Raw genomic sequence first — 21,050 nt, forward strand, 5'->3', positions numbered from 1 at the left:
AAGATGATAAGGTTCTATCAGACCAAGCGTCTAAACGAACCTGAGACTCTACCAAGGTCAGAAATGCTGCACTTCAAGCCAAAAGATCTGTCTTGGGCTTGCTTGTTTTGACTTGTAACTATAAATTTGTCTTGTCTAAGTGTCCAATCACATTATAAAACAGAACGCCCATCTCTACAGTACAGCATCCTCTGAAGTAAGAGGAGTCGTAAATGTACATTTTGGAGGATTCTCTAATTTTTCTGACCCTCTGATTTCCACAGGACTTTAAGTTGCTTCTCCTGAGTTCAAGCAACGCAAGATGGTTTTGGAAGTGCTGAACCCAAGGCATTATAACATCACCAGCATGGTGACCGAAGTTGCGCCTGTTGCCAGCATTGCAATCCTGCTGCTCACTGGCTTTCTTCTCTTGGTTTGGAATTATGAGGACACATCCTCAATACCAGGTAAGTCAGTCATTTATTTCTGTACCTAAGAAGATTGTTTTCTTGGGCTTTTGATCCATGAGGGTAAAGGAAATTTTGCAAAACGATGAAGAGCAAACTTGGGAAGATGGCTGAAGCCCACGGCACATAAGCAAATGAGGACTCAGGTGAAAAAATTTTAGCGAATTATCTGCACATGTTTATTGAAAACATTAAAACAATATCTTACATAACCCCTTCCAGTCTCCACTTTGCTTTGGTAGAATAGACTTGGCACTAGTATCCTTTAAAGTAAGTTTAAGATGGAGTGGAGCAAGGTAAAATTCCAGGATTGTTTTTTTATCTTTTGATTCAAATTCATTCCAGTTTTGCTCTAAAGGTGAAAAAGTCTCTGGAATGCCTTCTATACAGCTTTCTGTCTCCCTCCCACTTTACCTCATCCATGTCCTCTGCCCTCTCTCTTTTTTGAACTTATTCCTTCTCTTTATCCCATTCTTCATTTTTCTTTTATTCTTGGGCATGGTGGTGATGTTGGTGCCACCATGAGGGCTGGATGGGACCTGGACAGCGGGAGAAAATTGGGGACCACTATAGTTCCCTTGAAAACCTAAAAAAAACTTCCACAAGCTCTGTGGATCAATCAAAAGTAGAGTATAATATAATTATCCAGATAATTCCAGTAGAAACCCCATCACTCCACACTACCAGATTAACTCAGAATTCTCAGAAATATCAGACGGTTTTTTAGTTTTCAGGGAAAACTCCTCATAGCAGGCATCTGTCCCCAGTTCCATAAGATATCCATAAGATATCCGATAAGGCTTTATTTCAAGAGCAGAGTCATTACACACTTTCAAGCGTCGTGGGCCTCTTCCCAGAGTGATGTCGAGTGGGAGTGTGGCACTGCTGCAAAGTGCCCTGGGTCTGGATTCTCTATCGTTTTCCAGAGAACTGACTGTCTCTCTGCCCAATTCAGCCTGGTATTTTAGTTTACTTTAAGGCCCAATGGAATGGAATGTTTAGTTTGTTTTGTTCTCTACTCCTGATGGGGGTCTGAAGGAAGACTGTTCCACAGTCTTTTAACTTGAACCCCTTCCCCACCACTGCTCCTTCCTCACTGGATTTCTCCTCCCCCAGTGGGCACCCAAGTCAGGGTCCATGAAAGGTGGAGGTGAGGGAGGAGGTATTTTTTAACAACTCCCCCCAGATGTTTATGTTGCAGGTGATGGTAGAACTCCCTTGGACCTTTGGGGAGGGGCAAACACAAGAACTGGCATCCTTGAAGCCCTGGACCAGGAGCCTAGGTGGTAGCTCACTCTGTCCACCACCTCTGGGCTGGGGACATCATGCTGTCATATACTGATTGTCTATGACACTATTACATAGTCCTGTGGTTCTCAGCCCTGCCTGAGGAGGATCCCCATGTGGGTTTTTGTTTTTTTAACATCTTCCCAGGTGGCTTTCCTGAACATTCAGGGTTGAGAGACACTGAATGGAGCCCAACCCGTTCATTCGACAGAAGGGGAAACTGAGCCTCAGAGAAGGGCTCTGCCTTGCCCAGGCAAACCATTGTGACAAGTACGAGTAACTGTGGAGTTCAAACTCCTCATTTCATGGGGGAGGGGTTAAAGCCACAGAAGGGAGATGGCTTGCCAGCATCTCAACTGGAAGGAAAGTGGCAATAGGGGGAGCAGGGGAACCACCAGGAAGACCTAAATCCCAGGTAGATGATCATTTTGCTACCAGGGAGCTTCTAGTTCCATGCTTTCCTTGGGAAAATGTGAGGTCTGGTCAGAACCTTCTAGCTCTAGAAACCTCTGGCCCAGGCTGAGATCCCGCGACTCCTGGTTGGGGAAGGGAAGGTGAGGACACTGGCCTTGCAGGATGGGTCTTGCTGACCAATACTTCTGAACTCCTTTTGCCAGATCCCTCCAATCACTGGCTCTCTGGATTCTTAGCTTTATACATATGGGGAATCTCAGGGTCAGTGAAGCCAAAGAGTTGAGAGGGTACAATGAGCCAAAGCCCTCTAGTAAGTTACAGTTTTCAAAGCAGTTTCACACCATTTTCTCTTGTGAACCTCTGGGCACTCTGGTGAGTTGAGTGTGTTGATGCCTATTTTACAGATGAAGAAACTAAGACTTAAAGAGGCTAGGTGTCCATAACTAGTAAGTGATGAAACTGGGACTCAAATCTAAGCTCCTGAGAGGCCCTGCATTATCAGGTGATGGGGACAGGGGGGTCGACGAGTGTGCAAAGGTGACACACACAGGCAGAGGACTTAGTGCCAGCGATGGCCGTGAGGGTTCGGAGAGGAAAGAATCATTCCTATTTGGGGGTTTTGTAAGCTTCAATTTGGGGAAACTGACCCAGTTCACTGGTCTCTGCCAGGACTACAGTTACCTGGCACCTGGCAGCTCTCCCTTCCCCTGTGATACACGGCGATGCGCAACCTTGCACGTGGGTCCTCTCCCCCAGAGGCCCTCTCTGCCCTGGGCACCACATTCTTTATGGGAGCACTGGAAAAAAAGGACATGACAATAGTCTCCTTTTGCTCATTAAAAATACAGAAAATGCACAAATAAACATGTCATCACAGACAAGAAGTAGGATGTTAGCAGCATCCTGGAAACTCCTCTTGTGCCTTTTCAATCATACCCTCTCTCATTTCCAGAAGTAAATAACCTTCTATTTCTTAACGATCGCTCCCCTGCTTTTTTTTTTTTTTAATAGATTTTTCACCTAATTTCATATTCCAAACAACATACTTTAGTTTTGCCTGGTTTTACATGCTTTAGCAATAGAATCCTACATTATTCTTCTGTCTTGCTTTTTTGCTCACTTTTTTGCCTGTGGGTTTCATCCAGGTTGTGGCATGCAGCTGCAGTTCATATGGTATGCAGTTATATGAACACCCCATGGTTTAATCTCCCATTCTACTGTTGATGGACATTTAGGGTGTCTCCAGCTTGGGGCTATTGTGAACAGTGCTGCTATGAACATTCCTGTGCACTGGATTCTCTAGGGTGTACACTCAGCATGGAACGTAACAGCTTCTTGATTAGGACAGAGGGTGGGACGCCCCAGCTGTTGGCTTCACGGAGGCCATCTCTGCACAAAAATGCAGTGAAGTACTTACTGCTCCTCTGAGGGTGTGCAAGAGACTCCTGTACTCACACATGCCTAGATGAGCATTCCCAAATCTGAGAAGCAGAGAGCAGTGTAATGTGGACACAACCAGAGTATTTCCCTAATATTCTACCAAAATTTCTCCCCCGCCCAGAGCATTCTTCTCTCCAACCGGAAGGTATAAGATATACACGTTAACTGAAAGGATCATATTGTGTGATAATTATTTGATTTTGTGCTTTTTTCACATTCCTTTTCCCTGCCCAGGATCTGATGGGGACCTAGTTATACTTACCATACCATCACGGGTCCCTAAGTTGGAGCTAGTGTCTATACCTAGTAAGATTTCAGGGTTTGTTGGATGAATTAAGTTGAAATACGATTGACTGCTGAAGACTCAAACTCTGATTCTCTTATGGTTAAAACACTCCGGTTCTCAGCCTTAGCAGAGTTCATCACAATCTCCCTTTTTCAATAGATACAGCTCTTCACTGTCATATTTTAAATTTGATTGGCGGTTTCCAAATACTAAGACTTTCCACATAGCAACAAACATTTAGATAAAACATGGAAAGTGCAGCCTTTCATTTGTATGTCTTTGTGCCTCATGGCCATAGTATATGAAGTAAATCTTTGTTGAAAAAGTCTATTCCCAAATAGACTGGTGTTTGACTTCACATGGATTAAATGTATGAGATATAAGATATTTTTCCATTTTATCAAAATGTAAATACACCTAAAATATTCTAAATAAGGATGACATTTAAAACTTCATTCTTTACACATGTCTAATAAATTGTAAAAATTCATTCAGGAAACATTTATTGAGGATCTACAATGTTTCAAGCTGTAAATACAAAGTGTTTTGTTATTATGCATATTTGTTTTGTTATTATGCATATTTGTATTGATAAAAGGTCAGTATGTCATTAAATTTTAAGGAAATATGTATACAATCAAATCAGCTTATTTCTTTTTTGAGAACTCAATGAAATTAGTTTAATATAAAGTCAGTCATCTGACTATATATTTGTTACATTAATCCTGCTAACGCAAAGTTAAGGAGTAAACCCTGTTTGCCAAATTTGGGACTGAACTTCCACTTTAGATGAGTCATGCAAAAAGTCAGATTATCTAAGGAGTTCACTGGTGGCCTAATGGTTAGGATCCCTAGCTTTCACTGCCATGGCCCACATTCAGTCAGGGAACTGAGATCCTGCAAGCCATGCTGCACAGCCAAAGAAAACAAAACAAAACAAAAATTTAGATTATCTAAATTATTATAGCTCTGTACTGTCTCAGACAGTTGTGTGAGTTTTGGCTCCAGGACTATTTCACTGACAGAATGGAATTAAAGGAGTAAGATACAGAAATGGTATAACTTTACAATGAAACTCCTAAAACCATTCCAACAAGCTTCTGACGAACTTTTCACCACCACCACTAAAATCAAGCTACCAAGTTTGTTCTCTGATACAAGCAACAGCAACTCCCCTGGCTGCTCACCAGATTCACAGTCTTCACAATTCTGTCATCATCTGCGTCAGCAAGGGTGTAAGGGCCACGGCTCTTCACTAAAACCACATCACTGGACTCAGACTCTGGTCTAGACACAGATCAGACACACTGCCTCATTCTTCAGTGCTTAGCTTTATTTAGTCTAATGAGATTTAGCTTAAGATTCTCTTCTTAAACCAAATCCTTTTTTAAGGAAATAAAAAAGGAATGCATGCTTTTTATTTTTTAAACCCCACATTTGTTTACTTATTTATTTTTAGCTGTGTTGAGTCTTCGTTTCTGTGCGAGGGCTTTCTCTAGTTGTGGCAAGCGGGGGCCACTCTCCATCGCAACATGCGGGCCTCTCACTATCACGGCCTCTCTTGTTGCAGAGCACAGGCTCCAGATGCGCAGGCTCAGTAGTTGTGGCTCACGGGCCTAGTTGCTCCACGGCACGTGGGATCCTCCCAGACCAGGGCTCGAACCCGTGTTCCCTGCATTAGCAGGCAGATTCTCAACCACTGTGCCACCAGGGAAGCCCCAGGAATGCATGCTTTTTGTTTGGACATTGTCTTTGCAGGCCATGTTTCTCACAGTTAAAAAGATGACACCAAAACCACAAATTAACTCAAATCCACCCACTCCATTGACTGGTGCTTTCAAACCCAGTTTTCAGACAAAACTAGCAGCCAGACAGATCTGTCAACTTGTCACTTGTCCTGGCTTCCATGCCTGTTACCAGAGGGACTGATCGACTTGTATTTGAAACCCATAGACACCGTTTAACACAGCAAGAATAGACTAGACACCTATTCCAGTTTGTTCAGACAGAAGTGATTGAGACCAAATGGAACTGGTGTGGTGTCAACTGGACAACTTTTTACTCATAGAGCTGTGAAGAGCCTCATGTTAACTTGTGTTGTGGTTTTAATCATTTTGTGTACGTGATTCACCTCTATACAAAAGGACATGTAGATATAAAGGAATAAGAACAACAGTAATTTAAAGTACTTTGTCTTTTTGGTGCTACAGAAATACTGATTGTAATCTGATGACTTTCCTAGGTCCTGGCTATTTTCTGGGAATTGGGCCCCTCATTTCCCACTGCAGGTTCCTCTGGATGGGGATCGGCAGTACCTGCAATTACTACAACAAGACGTATGGTGAATTCGTGAGAGTCTGGATATGTGGAGAGGAAACCCTCATTATTAGCAAGTAAGTCTGTTAATAATCAGTGACATATTTTAAAAATCAAGGCTGGGATATTTCCTATTAAAAATCAAACTTATTTTGATATTTTGCCATCTTTGTTTCCAAAGTTATGTTTTCATTACTTAAATAAAGGTGAGTGATTCCCAGGTAAAAATCTAACATTGGAGACAAGTAGAATAATTGGGTCTTGTTTGAAGCCAGAGGTACATATAAAGAACTCTGGGAAGACTGAAAATTATTCAAAATCTCTCTGAGCAGTGAATGTGGAAACTTAGAATACAGGTGATTTGGTTCTGACAAAACACACTTGAGGGAGAGGTATTATCTTTTATGCTTTCCTATTTCCTAAGATTTTGGTCTTAGCTGTACAAGTAAGCATCAAAACAAACAAACAAGCAATAATAGCAACAACAACAAAAAACACCTGAGGAAAAAAATTCTGACTGTATCAATTCGCTGATGTGTTTCTAATGCCAGGCTACTGAGAAACTCTGGGAGGATAGACAGCAGATGAAGAAGCCATTCATACTCTGCTCTCCTATTGGTGACTGTGTGCCAGTGTCCTTGCTGAGTGATTTTATATAAATTAGGAACAATATTGCCTATTAAAAGAAATGGTATTCTCCTGCTCCCCATACACTTAATATTTTCCAGATAACTTTAGCAGACTGAATTTACTCCAGGGTTAACAAAATACGCATTGACTAAAGAACTAGCTTTGTGAAATATTAGTTTTCTTACTGATTGATCATGGAAAATGAAGAGTTTATAAGAGAGCACATATCATAGATGTTCAGCTATCTTTGCTAGATTTTTAGCAAAGCTATCTGCCAAAATGTCTCATTAATGAGTTTTTACATTTATAATCCCTGACAGAGATTTACCCACAAACTAAGACTGACCAGGGTGTTTTACTGATTTATTAGAATTGTTTCTTCAGATACACAGACTATTGCCCAGAAGTAAGTGAAGCATTTCTGGAAACTGCATTGATTTTTTTTTCAGGCCATGATGATATACATCATTTTTGAAACTACCATGGTGAACTCAAAGCCCAATTCTTTGAACCAAATACTTGAAAGAAGGGAGCAGGGGAGAAAAAACATGTTATCCTTCCAAATATTTCTACCTATCCAAGAATGTTATTTTCAACCAAACTAATATCTCGGTTTTTGCCTGGTTTTTTTTTTCATTTCACTCAGCTTGGGGGTGTAAAATTTTGAAGAGTAGCTAAGGCAGACCGTGTTACACATCTAACCATAAATGGCTTCAGGTGGAAATGTCATTTCATTGGGTTCACAGTGAAACACCCCAGTGCAGCGGTTCTCAGACGGTGGCCCCCAACCAGCAGCATCCACGTATCTGGGAACTTGTGAGAAATGCCCATCCTTGGGTCCCACCCTGACCCACTAAATAAGAAAATCTGGGGGCGGGGCCCAGCGATCTGTTTCCACGAGCCCTCCAGGTGATTCTGAGGCACACTCCAGTTTCAGATCCACTGCTCTAATGGCAAGGCCAGAGTTACTCTTGGATTTTACTTCTCTTGGTCTATGGAGCTCTGCCTAGCCAAATTTAAGTGAATTTGATATGCTCTCATTTTCAAAATCAACACTTTACTCACTTGTGCAACTGACTAGAGCCTCAAAAATGTCCTGCAACAGATGGCGATTGGGCTTGGAGGACTGGGACACTGCCTTCTGCTCTTTGATCCCCCAGCACAGCAAGTTGCCTTCCAGCCCTCCTCAAGTCAGTGTCTACCTTCCCTGTCACCCCTTTCCCTCAGATACAGGCAAAGGGACCTGCAGGATATTCATCTAAAAGGATCACGCCTGCAGCTCAGTATCTAGAGCAGCGCTTCTCACCCGGGCTGCACATTAAAGTCACCCAGGGAGCTGTTCAAAACCCCACTGCCCAGGCCACAACCCAACTGTTAGAGTCTCTTGATGGGGTAGACCCAGGCATCGGTAGTGTTTAGAGCCCCAGGTGATTCCGATGTGCTGCAGAGCTTGAGGGAGGAGAGAAAGTAAGAAGCTTCTGGGGCAGGGGGCCTTTCCCTGGGGTTGGGGAAACACCTAGGCAGGTTGGAGGGGTTTTGTGTAACTTTCTTACCCCTAAGTGTAGCTCAGGTGCTGGGAGTGCAAGACTAGACCTGGAGGGAAGAATGAAGCATGTGAGAAAGGACCAGAGGACCAGGACAGAAATTGCTCTTAGACACTAGGCACTTAGATCACCAGATAAATTCCCAGGAACCCCAAAGGCAATTCCTGAAACAGGACCCTCGTTACAACACAGGTGGCATCTGATCACTCTGCTATCTTAGTTAGGGAAGTGACCTTAGCCACCCTGACAGGGTCAGGTGCTGATTCACACTGAGGACCTGGACAACAACCCACCCTGCCCTTCCCCCAGCTCTCCCAGTTCTTTCCCTGTTCTGTCCTCATAGGCTTTTCTCTGGTTGGAGTCTGTGTTCTCTATAATTGCCTCTGAGCTGCTCAATTTTGTTGTTAAGCGCTGAGCTCCCCGCGGGAATAGGACATGTTTGTCCCCATCTCCTTCCCTTGTCTGCTCTTCAGGTCCTTCCAGAACTACCGGTACCTCTTGAAAAGACTCCATTGGACCTCAGAAAGCCTTTTCTTTTTCTTTGAATAGTTTGCCAGACTTTTTCTCTTTTGAAAAGTTTGACATCTGTAGTCATTACAACTGTGCTGAGATTATGCCCCAACTTTCAAGTCAGCCGAGTTCTGAAGTCGGGGGAGCTGCAGAACTTCGGGGGGCGGGACGTCAGGCACAAGTGCTGCCGGGATTCTGCCCGAGCAACTGGGCGCTCTGGGAGCAGCTCCATCTGATCATCTTAAAGTGCGTAAAGTGTGCAAGATTCCCAGGCGGGGATGCTCTAAATTACTGAGGGTCTACAGACGTTACATATGATACTTTATGTCGTGTGTATGTATTAGTGTTTGTAATAGTATCAAAAAGGAGAATGTGGGTAGCATCCATAAAGGGGAGATAGAACTTAGCATGCTAACTGGGGTCAAATTTGCACATCAGTTAGCCATTTAAATACTAATTATTGTTATAGTATTTGTATACCTGTTTTAATCATGTATAAATTTACAGAGAATTCATTCATTTATTTTGTAAGCATCCACTATTGAGAATTTATACTAAGCACTGGATGATCCTAATCTATCATAGTCATTATTGGCTCTCCATTAATTCATTAAATAAATATTTATTAAGAACTTATTATGTACAACAGGTTATCATGAACAAATCAGCCCCAAATCCCTGCCCTTGTAGAGGAATATATTGCTACAGTGTTAATACACCGACAATAAAAGGGTAAAACATAGTATAGCAGTAGGGTGAATGACTGTCTTGGTTTACTTGGGACCAGAGGATTTCCCACGTTGTGGGATTTTTAATCTAAAACTCAGATAGACCAGGATGGTTGTCCACACTATTAGCAGGTGGATATGGGCTATACAGAAGATAAGGTGGGTGGAGCAACTTTGCGATGGGGAGAAATCAGGATTCCATTTCAGATATTTTGACTTGACTTGCTTAGTACCGCCGAACGGGAAGTTAAGAAGGAAGGTCAGAAACTAGCAAAGGAGGGTGAGGAGAGCCACACAGAGAAGGGAAAACCAGGAGAGTGCGGTGGTCTGAAAGCCAGGCGAGAATGCATGTCAGGGAGGATGGAATTGTCAACTCTCCAGATAGTGCCACATGACTGGACGGAGATGTGAGCATTGCATTTAGCACCAGGGAGGTCATGGGTGACCTTGATAAGGGCAGTTTCAATGGAGTTCTGGGGGCAAAAGTCTGACCACTGTAGAGAATGGGGAGAGAAGAATTGGAGGCAGCAGGTACAGACACTCTTTTGCCATAAAGGAGGCAGAGAAATGGAACAGAGCTGAAAGGGATGTTTGGTCCAAGGAGTTTTTATTCGTTAAGATACAAGATATTATGACATGTGTGTTTTAATGGGAATGATGAGTTACAGACGAAAGTGTTGATGCAGCAGACAGGAGGAGTGTGCCAGGTGAGATGACAAGGGGGTCCAGGTAACAAGTGGATGCGGCCTTGAAAAGGGACCTGGAAGTTCACCCACAGTAACAGGAGGGAAGGTTGAATATATGGGCACTGATCCTGGTGGTTGGACTTGCAGAGGTTCCAGTTGCTTCTGTTTTCTCAATAAAATAGGAAATGAAGTCTGTAGTTGAAATAAAGGTGAGAAATACAACACTGGGGGACAGAGGAGACAGGATATAACAGTCATCCAGGAAAGTGAGAGAGTGACTGGACTTGGGAAATGTAGTAGAATTGCCAGCTGCACTAAGGGCTCACTTGAATTTAACTGAGACCTGCCAGTGTGTGTGTGTGTGTGTGTGTGTGTGTGTCCATGTGCATGTATGGTTTTTTCCCTGGCCCCATTCAACTGCCAGGTGCAAGCACAGAGTAAGCTAAACTGAGAGCTGGATTTAGCCAGGGTTGAGGTTTTACCAGGCAACTAGGACAAAGTAAGCAGAGGGTCAAGGGACTTGAGGATGCATGGAAGGGAGAGACTCTAATGATCGACAAGAAAATATTTTTCCAACTTTCTAGTAAGAAAAGTTCAAATGAACAGGAAAGTTAGAAGAGCAGTCCTCCGCCCTTTTTCCCCATGACCTTGACCTTCTGAAAAGACCACATCAGTTGCCTTACAGGATGTCCCACATTCCAAATCTCTCTTACTGTCTCATTATGGTGTCATTGAACATATTCTTCTATTCCCGGTATTGCTTATAAACTGAACACTAGGTCTATAGGCTCTATTCGATTCAGGTTAATTGTTGTGTAATAATACGTTCCTGTTAGTCCTAGGCACTTCACATTGCATCACATCAAGAGACCAGGGAAGGTGTTCCCATATTAGAGATACTAAATTTGGTCAGCTTAGGGTGGTAACAGTCAGATCTCTGTGTTACAAAGATTCTTTTTCTCTTGCAGAGACCTCAGTATCAAACCTGGGTAAGGATATTAGAGGGCAAAGGACAGGGAAAATGTGGTAAGATTGATGGAGTGTAAGTCACAAGCACAGAACAGGTCTACACAAGGCAAGTGTTTATAAAATTTTGGTACCAAATATTCCATTGATTGTCTCCCTTGTATTCCTAGTACTCATCAATCTTGAATCTGACCACAGGTGTCTGAGTTCTTTAAACTCAGAATGGGAGGGTGGCTTTTTCTTTACCACCTAAGGACTTACTTCCTGGCTACTTTTCATTTTGAAGAGACAATACGTTTGCCATCGTTGGAGATGTCTTTTGACCTCAGTCGCATTTCAAGAAGAATAATGACCCCCAGGGATCAGGCATCTTATACTACCCACTGTTCCTTCTGAGCCTGGGAACTCACTTGGTCTCTCCTCAGTGGTAAGAAGTCCTCACTCTCCCAGTCAGTCAGTCAGTCAATGTAACATCTCCCTCACCTGGTGTTACAGGCCGGCCCGCATTGTGGGAAGGAGATCTCTAGTGTTCTCCTGAATATCAGGGAGCTCTGGGCTGGCATCCCTAGTTCATCACCAACCTTCCCTTCTTCACTTTCCTGATTTACTCCAGTTAGATAAAACCTACTTTTCATAAGTGATCTTGTTTTAAATTGCTTGTTCTTAGTCACACTTGGCTTGCTGTGTATATCACTTCTGTCTTGCCTATTTTGTTCTTTGCCAAGTCAGAGCCTCTGTCTCAGGATAACTGAGATGTTGGCGCCCCCAAAAGAACACATCGATTTTAAATGGTAGCTCTTTATTAACTAACATTTAACTTAGTTTAAATTTGGGTTCAAGTTTTTAATTGACCAGTAATTCCTCAAAACATATGGACAGACCAATGTGTTTTATGATATACTCAAAAGCTCTAAAGGTCAGAGCAGAAAAACAGTATTCTGTTTGTCAACTAATCACTTAAAATTTATAGATCTGAGTTTGTGAGTAAAGAGTATACAAATTACTTACTTTCTGCTTTAATTATAGAATGAGGTAGTGGAAGGTAAGAAAGCTAGAGGCCTGAAATCTATTAATTAATAAGAATTTCAGTCTTTTGTATGCATGATGTTTCCATACAGGACAAAAGTTTGGCTAGTTGGTCAAATTAATTCCCTGGAATACAAATAGAAGCATCTGGATTTTTGTTTTTTGCTTTTATAGTTGCTAGGAAGATAAAAACTTGTCCAAAACTTAGGGTAATTTGAATATTATCTGGAATTATATCAAAAGTATATTTGACTTAGTAGAAAGTATTTTGATTTGAAAATAAGATTTTCTTCCTGAAATATATATCAAGTAAATAATTTATTCATATAATAATTCTGTCTTCATTTCACAGAACTGCCATTATTTCAGGGCCTTTCTTTTAAAGTTTAAATGGGACCTTGGAATCCATCACAAATGTGTGGGTTTGGCTAGTACTTAGCCCACAGCATTAGCTACTCAGCCAGAGCTGAGCTCTTTTAGCCCAGGGTCTCCTATGGCAATATGTCCTCACAGGCATTAACTGAACAACCTCATTAAGGCAAAGTCATCCGTTTAGGAGCCAGTTGCAATTTGGATAGAGAGGAGCTAGTGAGAAGATGGCCACCCTAGCCCAGTGCAAGAACAGTTATGTAGGTTATAGTAGCTACTCCCCATCTTTGAGGGTTATGTGTTCAGAAGACACCCATAGTAGGAGAATTTGCAGTTGAGAAACAGAATTTTAGTATAGAAGTGGCGAGGAAGAACTAAGGTTGTAGTGAACACAAGAAAACGTGTACAATATTTACTTCACCAAAATAAGAGAAAAAATAACAACTAAAATAAAGCTAACACCAGAAATATGTTATGCATCTTGAATTTGCACAATTGAGCACTGTGCAATTCCTTCCATCTTCTATCCCCTGCACACCAGATTCTCCCTCATTTGCAGTTATCAAAAAGATATTTATAAATATATTTTACTTTCCTGCTATAATGTACATATTTTCTGTTTATTCCTCTGCCCAAATGTTTGGTTCCTTTCTGATGTCATGATTTGTGTCTCTGAACTCCACTCTGGCCTTGGAGACATGGGATAATGGGTAATCCTCATGTGGGAAAGTTCTGGAAGATCTATTTTAACTTCCCTAGCAGACCTGAGCAGGTTAGCTCTCGAGCCCCGAAGTTAAGGGTTCAATCACTTTAGCTCTGCCTATGGCAGCTCCTCGCCAGAGCACACAGGATGGGCAACTTTTATATACTTTCTGGCTCCTGCCCTGTAAACATGGCCAAAACACAGACTAATGCATTGGCTTTCTTCATGTCTCCTGTAGCTGCACTGCAGAAAACCTCTACTCCTTCTCTGCTCTCCACTCTTTTTAATTCCCAAACTCCACTTCCTTTTTCTGATTATCTCCAAGAAAAATGCCTATCAATTTAAAGCTACTCAAGTGGAAATTTTTTGAAGTTGCAGAACTGCCATGCTTACATGTTACTAAGGGGAATTTGCACTTGGCCGTGTGGTCCATGTATAAACACTATGACATAAACCCTGTAATCTGAAGAGCCTGTTGTCCTGCCCCACAGAGGAGTCTGGATAACGTGCTTGGAAGAGCTTTGCCAGCATGGGGAGGTGGAGGGTGATACATGAGACCTTGTCTGTGCCTGAGCACAAACCCTGTGGTCCTATTGTCTACTCAGCAGCAGAGTCAGTCGAGGGCCCCACACCTCAGAGGTGGCATTACTAGGGTCATAGGTAAAAAGGCTGGAACTTGGAGGGAGGTGGCTGAGACATGACTTCTCTTTCCTCCCTCCCTCACCGTATCTAGGTGCCCCTGTGGGTAAGGATTTTGGGGTGGCTGTCTGCACCTCCTTCTGCCCTGGTCTGTCTGCCGTGTATCCTCACTGAACTGACCTTCCTCGTTACCTTTAGATAATCTCGTTTGATTTCTCCAAGGGGTGTTTGGTCTTCAGTCTTCGCCTATAATACAAACAACTGGCACTTATGAAAAAAATGGACATACAAACACCACATGTCCTGCTTATATCTTCCTATGCTCTGATAAACTCCAACCCGTCTGTGTTCATACCCCCTCCATCTCACTCATCATAAGGAGGGTCAACCACATAGCTTATTAACAAGGACATTTTGACTTCCAGCTTCCTGAGCCGTGCTCATCATGGTCACAGACACCACTTAGCCCTCACCCAGGTAGCCTGCTTCTGTCTAGGCCCTGCATGAACCTTTTCCAACCTCAGCCCCTTTCCACAGGAAATGCAGTCACCTGCAGAATTTCTTAATTTTTCTCTTGGTAGATGAAAATTAGTTTATACCACCCACACTTGATTCTTAACTTCATGAGTTCCCAACAGACATTCTTTTCTTCTAAAGTCCCTCTTTTACTGAGCAGTGAATGAGGAGTCTCTCTCCTCCCCAAATCCTCATAAACATAGGTTCATCTCAGCTGTTTCCTCTCAAGCCTTCCCTGTGCTGCTTGCATCCACTATCTAATAAACCCACCCCACCTTTTATCCTGAAGAGAATAACTATCCATTTATGCTTTCAATTATTTTAAAATATTATTCATTAATTTTATTCAAGGCATATTTATCACGTATGTACATTGGCAGATCTAGTAAAAGTAAGCAAAATAAACAATGTGAAATCAGGGGCTTTTATAATTATTAGCATTTTTACATTTTATAGTAGCTTATAATATAGGTGTTATTATTTGTGTCAGTATTGAAAATAAAGGGAATAAATGTTTTCCCCAATGTCATATATATGGTAACTATTGAGGTCAGGATGCAGACCCATACCTTTTGGGGGTGTTTTTGAGTTTAGTCTTTTTAAAATTTTTTATTGAAGTAGAGTTGATTTACAATGTTTTGTTAGTTTCAGGTGTACAGCACAGTGATACAGTTATATACATAAATATATATATAGAGGCAGACCCATATGTTTTGTTTTGGTTTTTTTTGACTTTAGTCTTTTTAAAATTTTTTATTGAAGTAGAGTTGACTTACAATGTTTTGTTAGCTTCAGGTGTACAGCCCAGTGATTCAGTTATATATATTCACTTATATATATTCAGTTATATATATATATATATACGTTTTCAGATTCTTTTTCCTTATAGGTTATTACAAAATACTGAGTATAGTTCCCCATGCTATACGGTAAGTCCTTGATGGCTATCTATCTCATATACAGTAGTGTGTATATATTAATCTCAACCCTCTTTCGCCTTTGGTAACTGTATGTTTGTTTTCTATGTCTGCGAGTATCTTTCTGTTTTGTAAATAAGTTCATTTGTATCTTTTTTTTTTTAGATTCCACATATAAGCGATATCATATATTTTTGTCTGACTTACTTCACTTACTATGATAATCTCTAGCTCCATCCATGTTGCTGCAAATGGCATTATTTCATTCTTTTTAATGGCTGAGTAATATTCCATTGCATATATGTACCACATCTTCTTTAACCATTCATCTGACGATGGACATTTAGGTTGCTTCCATGTCTTGGCTATTGTAAATAGTGCTGCTGTGAAAACTGGGGTGCATGTATCTTTTCCAATTATAGTTTTCTCTGGACATATGTCCAGGAGTGGGATTGCTGGATCATATGGTAACTCGATTTTTAGGTTTTAAAGGAAACTCCATACTGTTTTCCATAGTGGCTGCACCAATTTACATTCCCACCAACAGTGTAGGAGGGTTCCTTTTCCTTCACACCTTCTCCAGCATTTGTTATTTGCAGACTTTTTAATGATGGCCATTCTGACTGGTGTGAGGTGATACCTCATTGAAGTTTTGATTTGCAGTTCTCTAATAATTAGCAATGTTGAGCATTTTTTCATGTGCCTGTTGGCCATCTGTATGTCTTCTCTGGAGAAATGTCTATTTAGCTCATCTGCCCATTTTTTGATTGGGTTTTTTAAATTGAATTGTATGAGCTGTTTGTATATTTTGTAAATTAATCCCTTGTCAGTCGCATCATTTGCAAATATTATCTCCCATTCTGTAGGTTGTCTTTTTGTTTTGTTTATGGTTTCCTTTCCTGTGCAAAAGCTTTTAAGTTCAATTAGGTCCCGTTTATCTTTTTAAATTTATTTACTTTTTAAAATTTTTGGCTGCTTTGGGTCTTTGTTGCTGCGCGTGGGCTTTCTCTAGTTGGGGCGAGCAGGGGCTACTCTTCATTGCTGTGTGCAGGCTTCTCATTGCGGTGGTTTCTCTTGTTGCAGAGCATGGGCTCTAAGCGCGTGGGCTTCTGTATTTGCAGCACGCGAGCTCAGTAGTTGTCACTTGCAGGCTATAGGCGCGCAAGCTCAGTAGTTGTGGCGCACAGGCTTAGTTGCTCCGTGGCATGTGGTATCTTCCTGGACCAAGGCTCGAACCCATGTCCCTTGCATTGGCAGGTGGATTCTTAACCACTGTGCCACCAGGGAAGTCCGGTCCCATTTATTTTTGTTTTTATTTCCATTAATCTAGGAGACATATCTAAAAAGATATTGCTGCAATTTATGTCAAAGAGTGACCTCCCTGTGTTTCCCTCTAGGAGTTTTATAGTATCCGGTCATACATTTAGGTATTTAATCCATTTTGAGTTTATTTTTGTATATGGTGTTAGAGAATGTTTTAATTTCATTCTTCTACATATAGCTGTCCAGTTTTCCCAGCACCACTTATTGAAGAGACTGTCTTTTCTCCATTGTATACTCTTGCCTCCTTTCTCATAGATTAATTGACCATAGGTGCGTGGGTTTATTTCTGGGCATTCTATCCTGTTCCATTGATCTATATTATTGTTTTTGTACCAGTACCATACTATTTTGATTACTGTTAACTCTGTAGTATAAACTGAAGTCAGGGAGCCTGATTCCTCCAGCTCCGTTTTCCTTTCTTAAGATTGCTTTGGCTATTCAGGGTCTTTTGTGTTTCCACACAAATTTAAATTGTTTTCATTCTAGTTCTGTGAAAAATGCCATTGATAATTTGCCATTGCAATGAATCTGTAGATTGCCTTGGGTAGTATAGTCATTTTAACAATATTGATTCTTCCAGTCCAAGAACACAGTATAACTTTCCATCCATTTGTGTCGTCTTCAATTTCTTTCATCAGTGTCAGTGTCTTAATAGTTTTCAGAGTACAGATCTTCTGCCTCCTTAGGTAGGTTTATTCCAGGTATTTTATTCTTATTGATGTGATGGTAAATGACTTTTTTCCTTAATTTCTTTTTCTGATCTTTCGTTGTTTGTGTATTTTTGCAATATCTACAAATCAATCAGTGTGACATACCACACTAACAAACTGAAGAATAAAAATCATATGATGGGCTTCCCTGGTGGTGCAGTGGTTAAGAATCCACCTGCCAATGCAGGGGACATGGGTTCGAGCCCTGGTCTTGGAAGATCTCACATGCCGCGGAGCAACTAAGCCCATATGCCACAACTACTGAGCCTGTGCTCTATAGCCCGAGAGCCACAACTCCTGAAGCCTGCACAACTAGACCCTGTGCTCCACGACAAGGAAGCCACCGCAATGAGAAGCCTGCGCACCACAACAAAGAGTAGCCCCCGCTCACACCGCAACTAGAGAAAGCCCGCGCAGAGCAATGAAGACCCAACGCAGCCAAAAATAAATAAAAATAAAATAAAATAAATAAAACATTTAAAAAAGTATTAAAAAATCATATGATCATCTCAATAGATGCAGAAAAAGTTTTTGATAAAAATTAACATCCATTTATGAAAAAAACTCATCAGAAAGTGGGCATAGAGGGAATCTACCTCAACATAATAAAGGCCATATATGATAAACACAAAGCTAACATCATACTCAATGGTGAAAAGCTGAAAGCATTTCCTCTAAGATCAGGAACAAGACAAGGATGCCCACTCACCACTTTTATTCCACAAAGTTGTGGAAATCCTAGCCACAGCAATCGAAGAAGGAAAAGAAATAAAAGGAATACAAACTGGAAAGAAGTAAAACCGTTACTGTTTGCAGATGACATGATACTATACATAGAAAACCCTATCCTTTCAATTATCCAAATTATCCACTCTTCCTTCAAATGCTGTAGCCTTACTTATAAGCAGTCTTAATAAAACATCTTCGCACCAAAGTGAGCTCCTCTGCAGAAGAATTCTGTACCACTGTCCTAAGAAGACAATATTCTCTTCAAACATAGAGGCCCCATGACGTCTTCAGCTAGGATTTTACAACATGTTATAATGCTCATTGCCTTATCGTGCCCCAATTAGAGTAGGATTTGGGGCAGGAAGCAAGACCTGAAGGAGGACATGGGTGGGGAGGGGCTGCCTGCTCCTTCCTAGTTGCTCTGAAGACCCAGCTCAGGCCTTAAGAGCCAGGCCTGGGGGTGGGAATAGAGGGCAGAGCAGTGGAAGAGGAACCAGGAAGTTCAAGGAAGCCTGGGTTCCTCGCAAGGTCCCAGGGTTGCCACAGCAAGGGCTATCTAATGGCTCAGCGTGTCCTATGTCCTGGGAGAACTCTGTGACCCTGGAGACCTTGATGAATCATGACGGACGCAGAGCCCCAAGGCAGCTGCTGTCACCACCACAGAGAGCCTTCCAGGCCAGCCCAGCCAGCCAAGCCCAGGGCCAGAGGTGCCCAGGAGATGTCCTTCAGTCCTATAATGATACTGCCCTGGAGGGGCCAGGCCTGATTAGGGCCTCTGGGGGACGGGTGGTACAAGGCAGAACTGCTGCTTCCAAACTAAAGAGATAAGACTTCAGGTATTCCAGCAACTTCCGATTATGAGGCTCACTTCTGCATGGGGAGCACTGTCTGGAGAGGGACTGCTTGGAGGCTGGAGGCTCTCAGGAATATGGTGGTGTGGAGGGTTCAGTTTCTTACAGGCTTGCAGCTCTGACCACAGTAGTGGGTAATATTTTAGAGACTAGGAGTTAAAAAGAAGGGGAAATAACGAATAACTGTGCGTGTGTGTGTGTGTGTGTGTGTGTGCGTGCGCGCGCGCGTGTGTGTGTATTGATCTTTAGTGATGCTCAAACAGGGAGCTAGTAGGTAGAAATGTTTCAACTGCCGAAGGAGGTTCTTGTGCTAACACAGGTGCTTATTTAATCTGAACACTAGAATTTATGCATTTTGTCAAGATCAACATGCATTTGGTATGAGAGCCAACTGGTAGTCAAACTCATTACCGTGAGTTCTCTGGACCCTTAAAAATCAACACCAAGGTTTGCTTTCTCTGCAGGTCTTCGAGTATGTTCCACATAATGAAGCACAGTCACTACACATCCCGATTCGGCAGCAAACTTGGGTTGCAGTGCATCGGCATGCATGAGAAAGGCATCATATTTAACAATAATCCAGCACTCTGGAAAGCCGTTCGACCTTTCTTTACAAAAGGTATTCAGGTGCTGGGTATAGTCTGCTCTTCTGTCTATGAATATGCCTGTCTTAAAATAATTTTTAACTTCTGCTTCTTCACAGTTTTGAAATAATAAGAGCTAACATTCATTATACATGTACTACATAGTAGGCACTGTTTTAAACACTTGATACTTTAATCCCACAGCAACCCCGTGTGGTGAATACTCTTATCACTTACATTTTACAAATGAGAAAACTGAAGGATAAAGAGGTTAAGTACCTTACCCAATTTCTACCATTAGTAAATGGTAGCAAAGAAGACAACCCCAGAACCCACATATTTAACCACTTCAATTTTGTTCTTTCTGTTTTTACATCCATTTCATGGATGTAAAAAAGAATTAGCACTCTATATACTTAAGGTCACTTCAATTAGCGTGTATGTCAATTAGTGTGTCAGCCATATCCTTGATTTAACATAGCCAACATGTTTGCTGAATCATTGGCTGACTTCCCAGATGTTTTAACAGAAAGCAATTTGCAAATAAATTAGAGAATTTTAGAACTAGAAGGGCTGTATATGTCATCTCTTTCAGCCTCTGAGTTTTATACTCAAGGAAGTACATTTCTAAAGAGAATGTGATTTTTCCCCCAGGCAACATAGCCAGATATAGATGAACAGAAACTGGGCCCCAAACCTCCTTATCTAGTGATTTCCCCCTTTACTATATGCTGCTGGAATGGAAGCCTTTGGGAAATAATCATGACCAACCTTTGACATTAACATCAGAGAAGATGGTCATATACTAGAAACCTTATCATTGATGGAATCTGGCACTAGATGGGTTGTAGGTCTGACCAGGGACCATGGATATTCTTCCCTCCAGCCAGCCTCTGTAGTGAACCTAGATGCCACCTGTGTGGCTGCCGAGACGGGGAAAATCTACACCTGTCCCAGTCTAGTGGTGATCCCTCTCCACAGAGCTGCCCATCACCAAGACTCAGCACAACTCTAGCACAGATTCCACTACCTTAGTTTCCTATTGCTGCTTAACAAATTGACACAGACTTAGTGGCTTCAAACCACACATTCATTACCTTACAGTTTGATGGGTCAAAAGTCTGACATGGGTCTCATGGGGCGAAAATCAAGGCACTGATACGGCTGTGTTCCTTTCTGGAGGCTCTAGGGAGAAAGTGCTTCCTTGGCTTTTCCAGCTTCTAGAGGCTGCCCACATTCCTTGGCCTGTGACCCTTTCAGGGATATTACATTCTGTTCATATGTTTGAAATGTGGCTTCAAGCTCTTGAACATAGAGGCAAATCATACATCAGCCTGGGAGTGATAATCAAAGCCATCCCTTCCATGCAAAGGATTGATTCATGAAGGAATCATCTGTCCCACTTCTGGATGTAACAGTCACCCAGGAAA

At 41.9% G+C, this 21,050-nt stretch overlaps 1 protein-coding gene across 1 annotated transcript in view; it reads left to right on the forward strand.

Moving 5' to 3' along the window:
- The first annotated feature begins 301 nt into the window (after positions 1 to 301).
- Positions 302 to 21,050, forward strand: part of CYP19A1 (cytochrome P450 family 19 subfamily A member 1) — a 34,426-nt gene continuing 13,677 nt past the window's right edge. The window contains exons 1-3 of the mRNA XM_060293566.1: positions 302 to 446; positions 6,116 to 6,266; positions 19,501 to 19,655. Coding sequence (XP_060149549.1) covers positions 302 to 446; positions 6,116 to 6,266; positions 19,501 to 19,655 — 451 coding nt within the window. The remainder of the gene's footprint in view (positions 447 to 6,115; positions 6,267 to 19,500; positions 19,656 to 21,050) is intronic.

This window comes from Globicephala melas, chromosome 2 (assembly GCF_963455315.2).
Source record: "Globicephala melas chromosome 2, mGloMel1.2, whole genome shotgun sequence".
Classification (NCBI taxonomy): Eukaryota; Metazoa; Chordata; class Mammalia; order Artiodactyla; family Delphinidae; genus Globicephala; species Globicephala melas.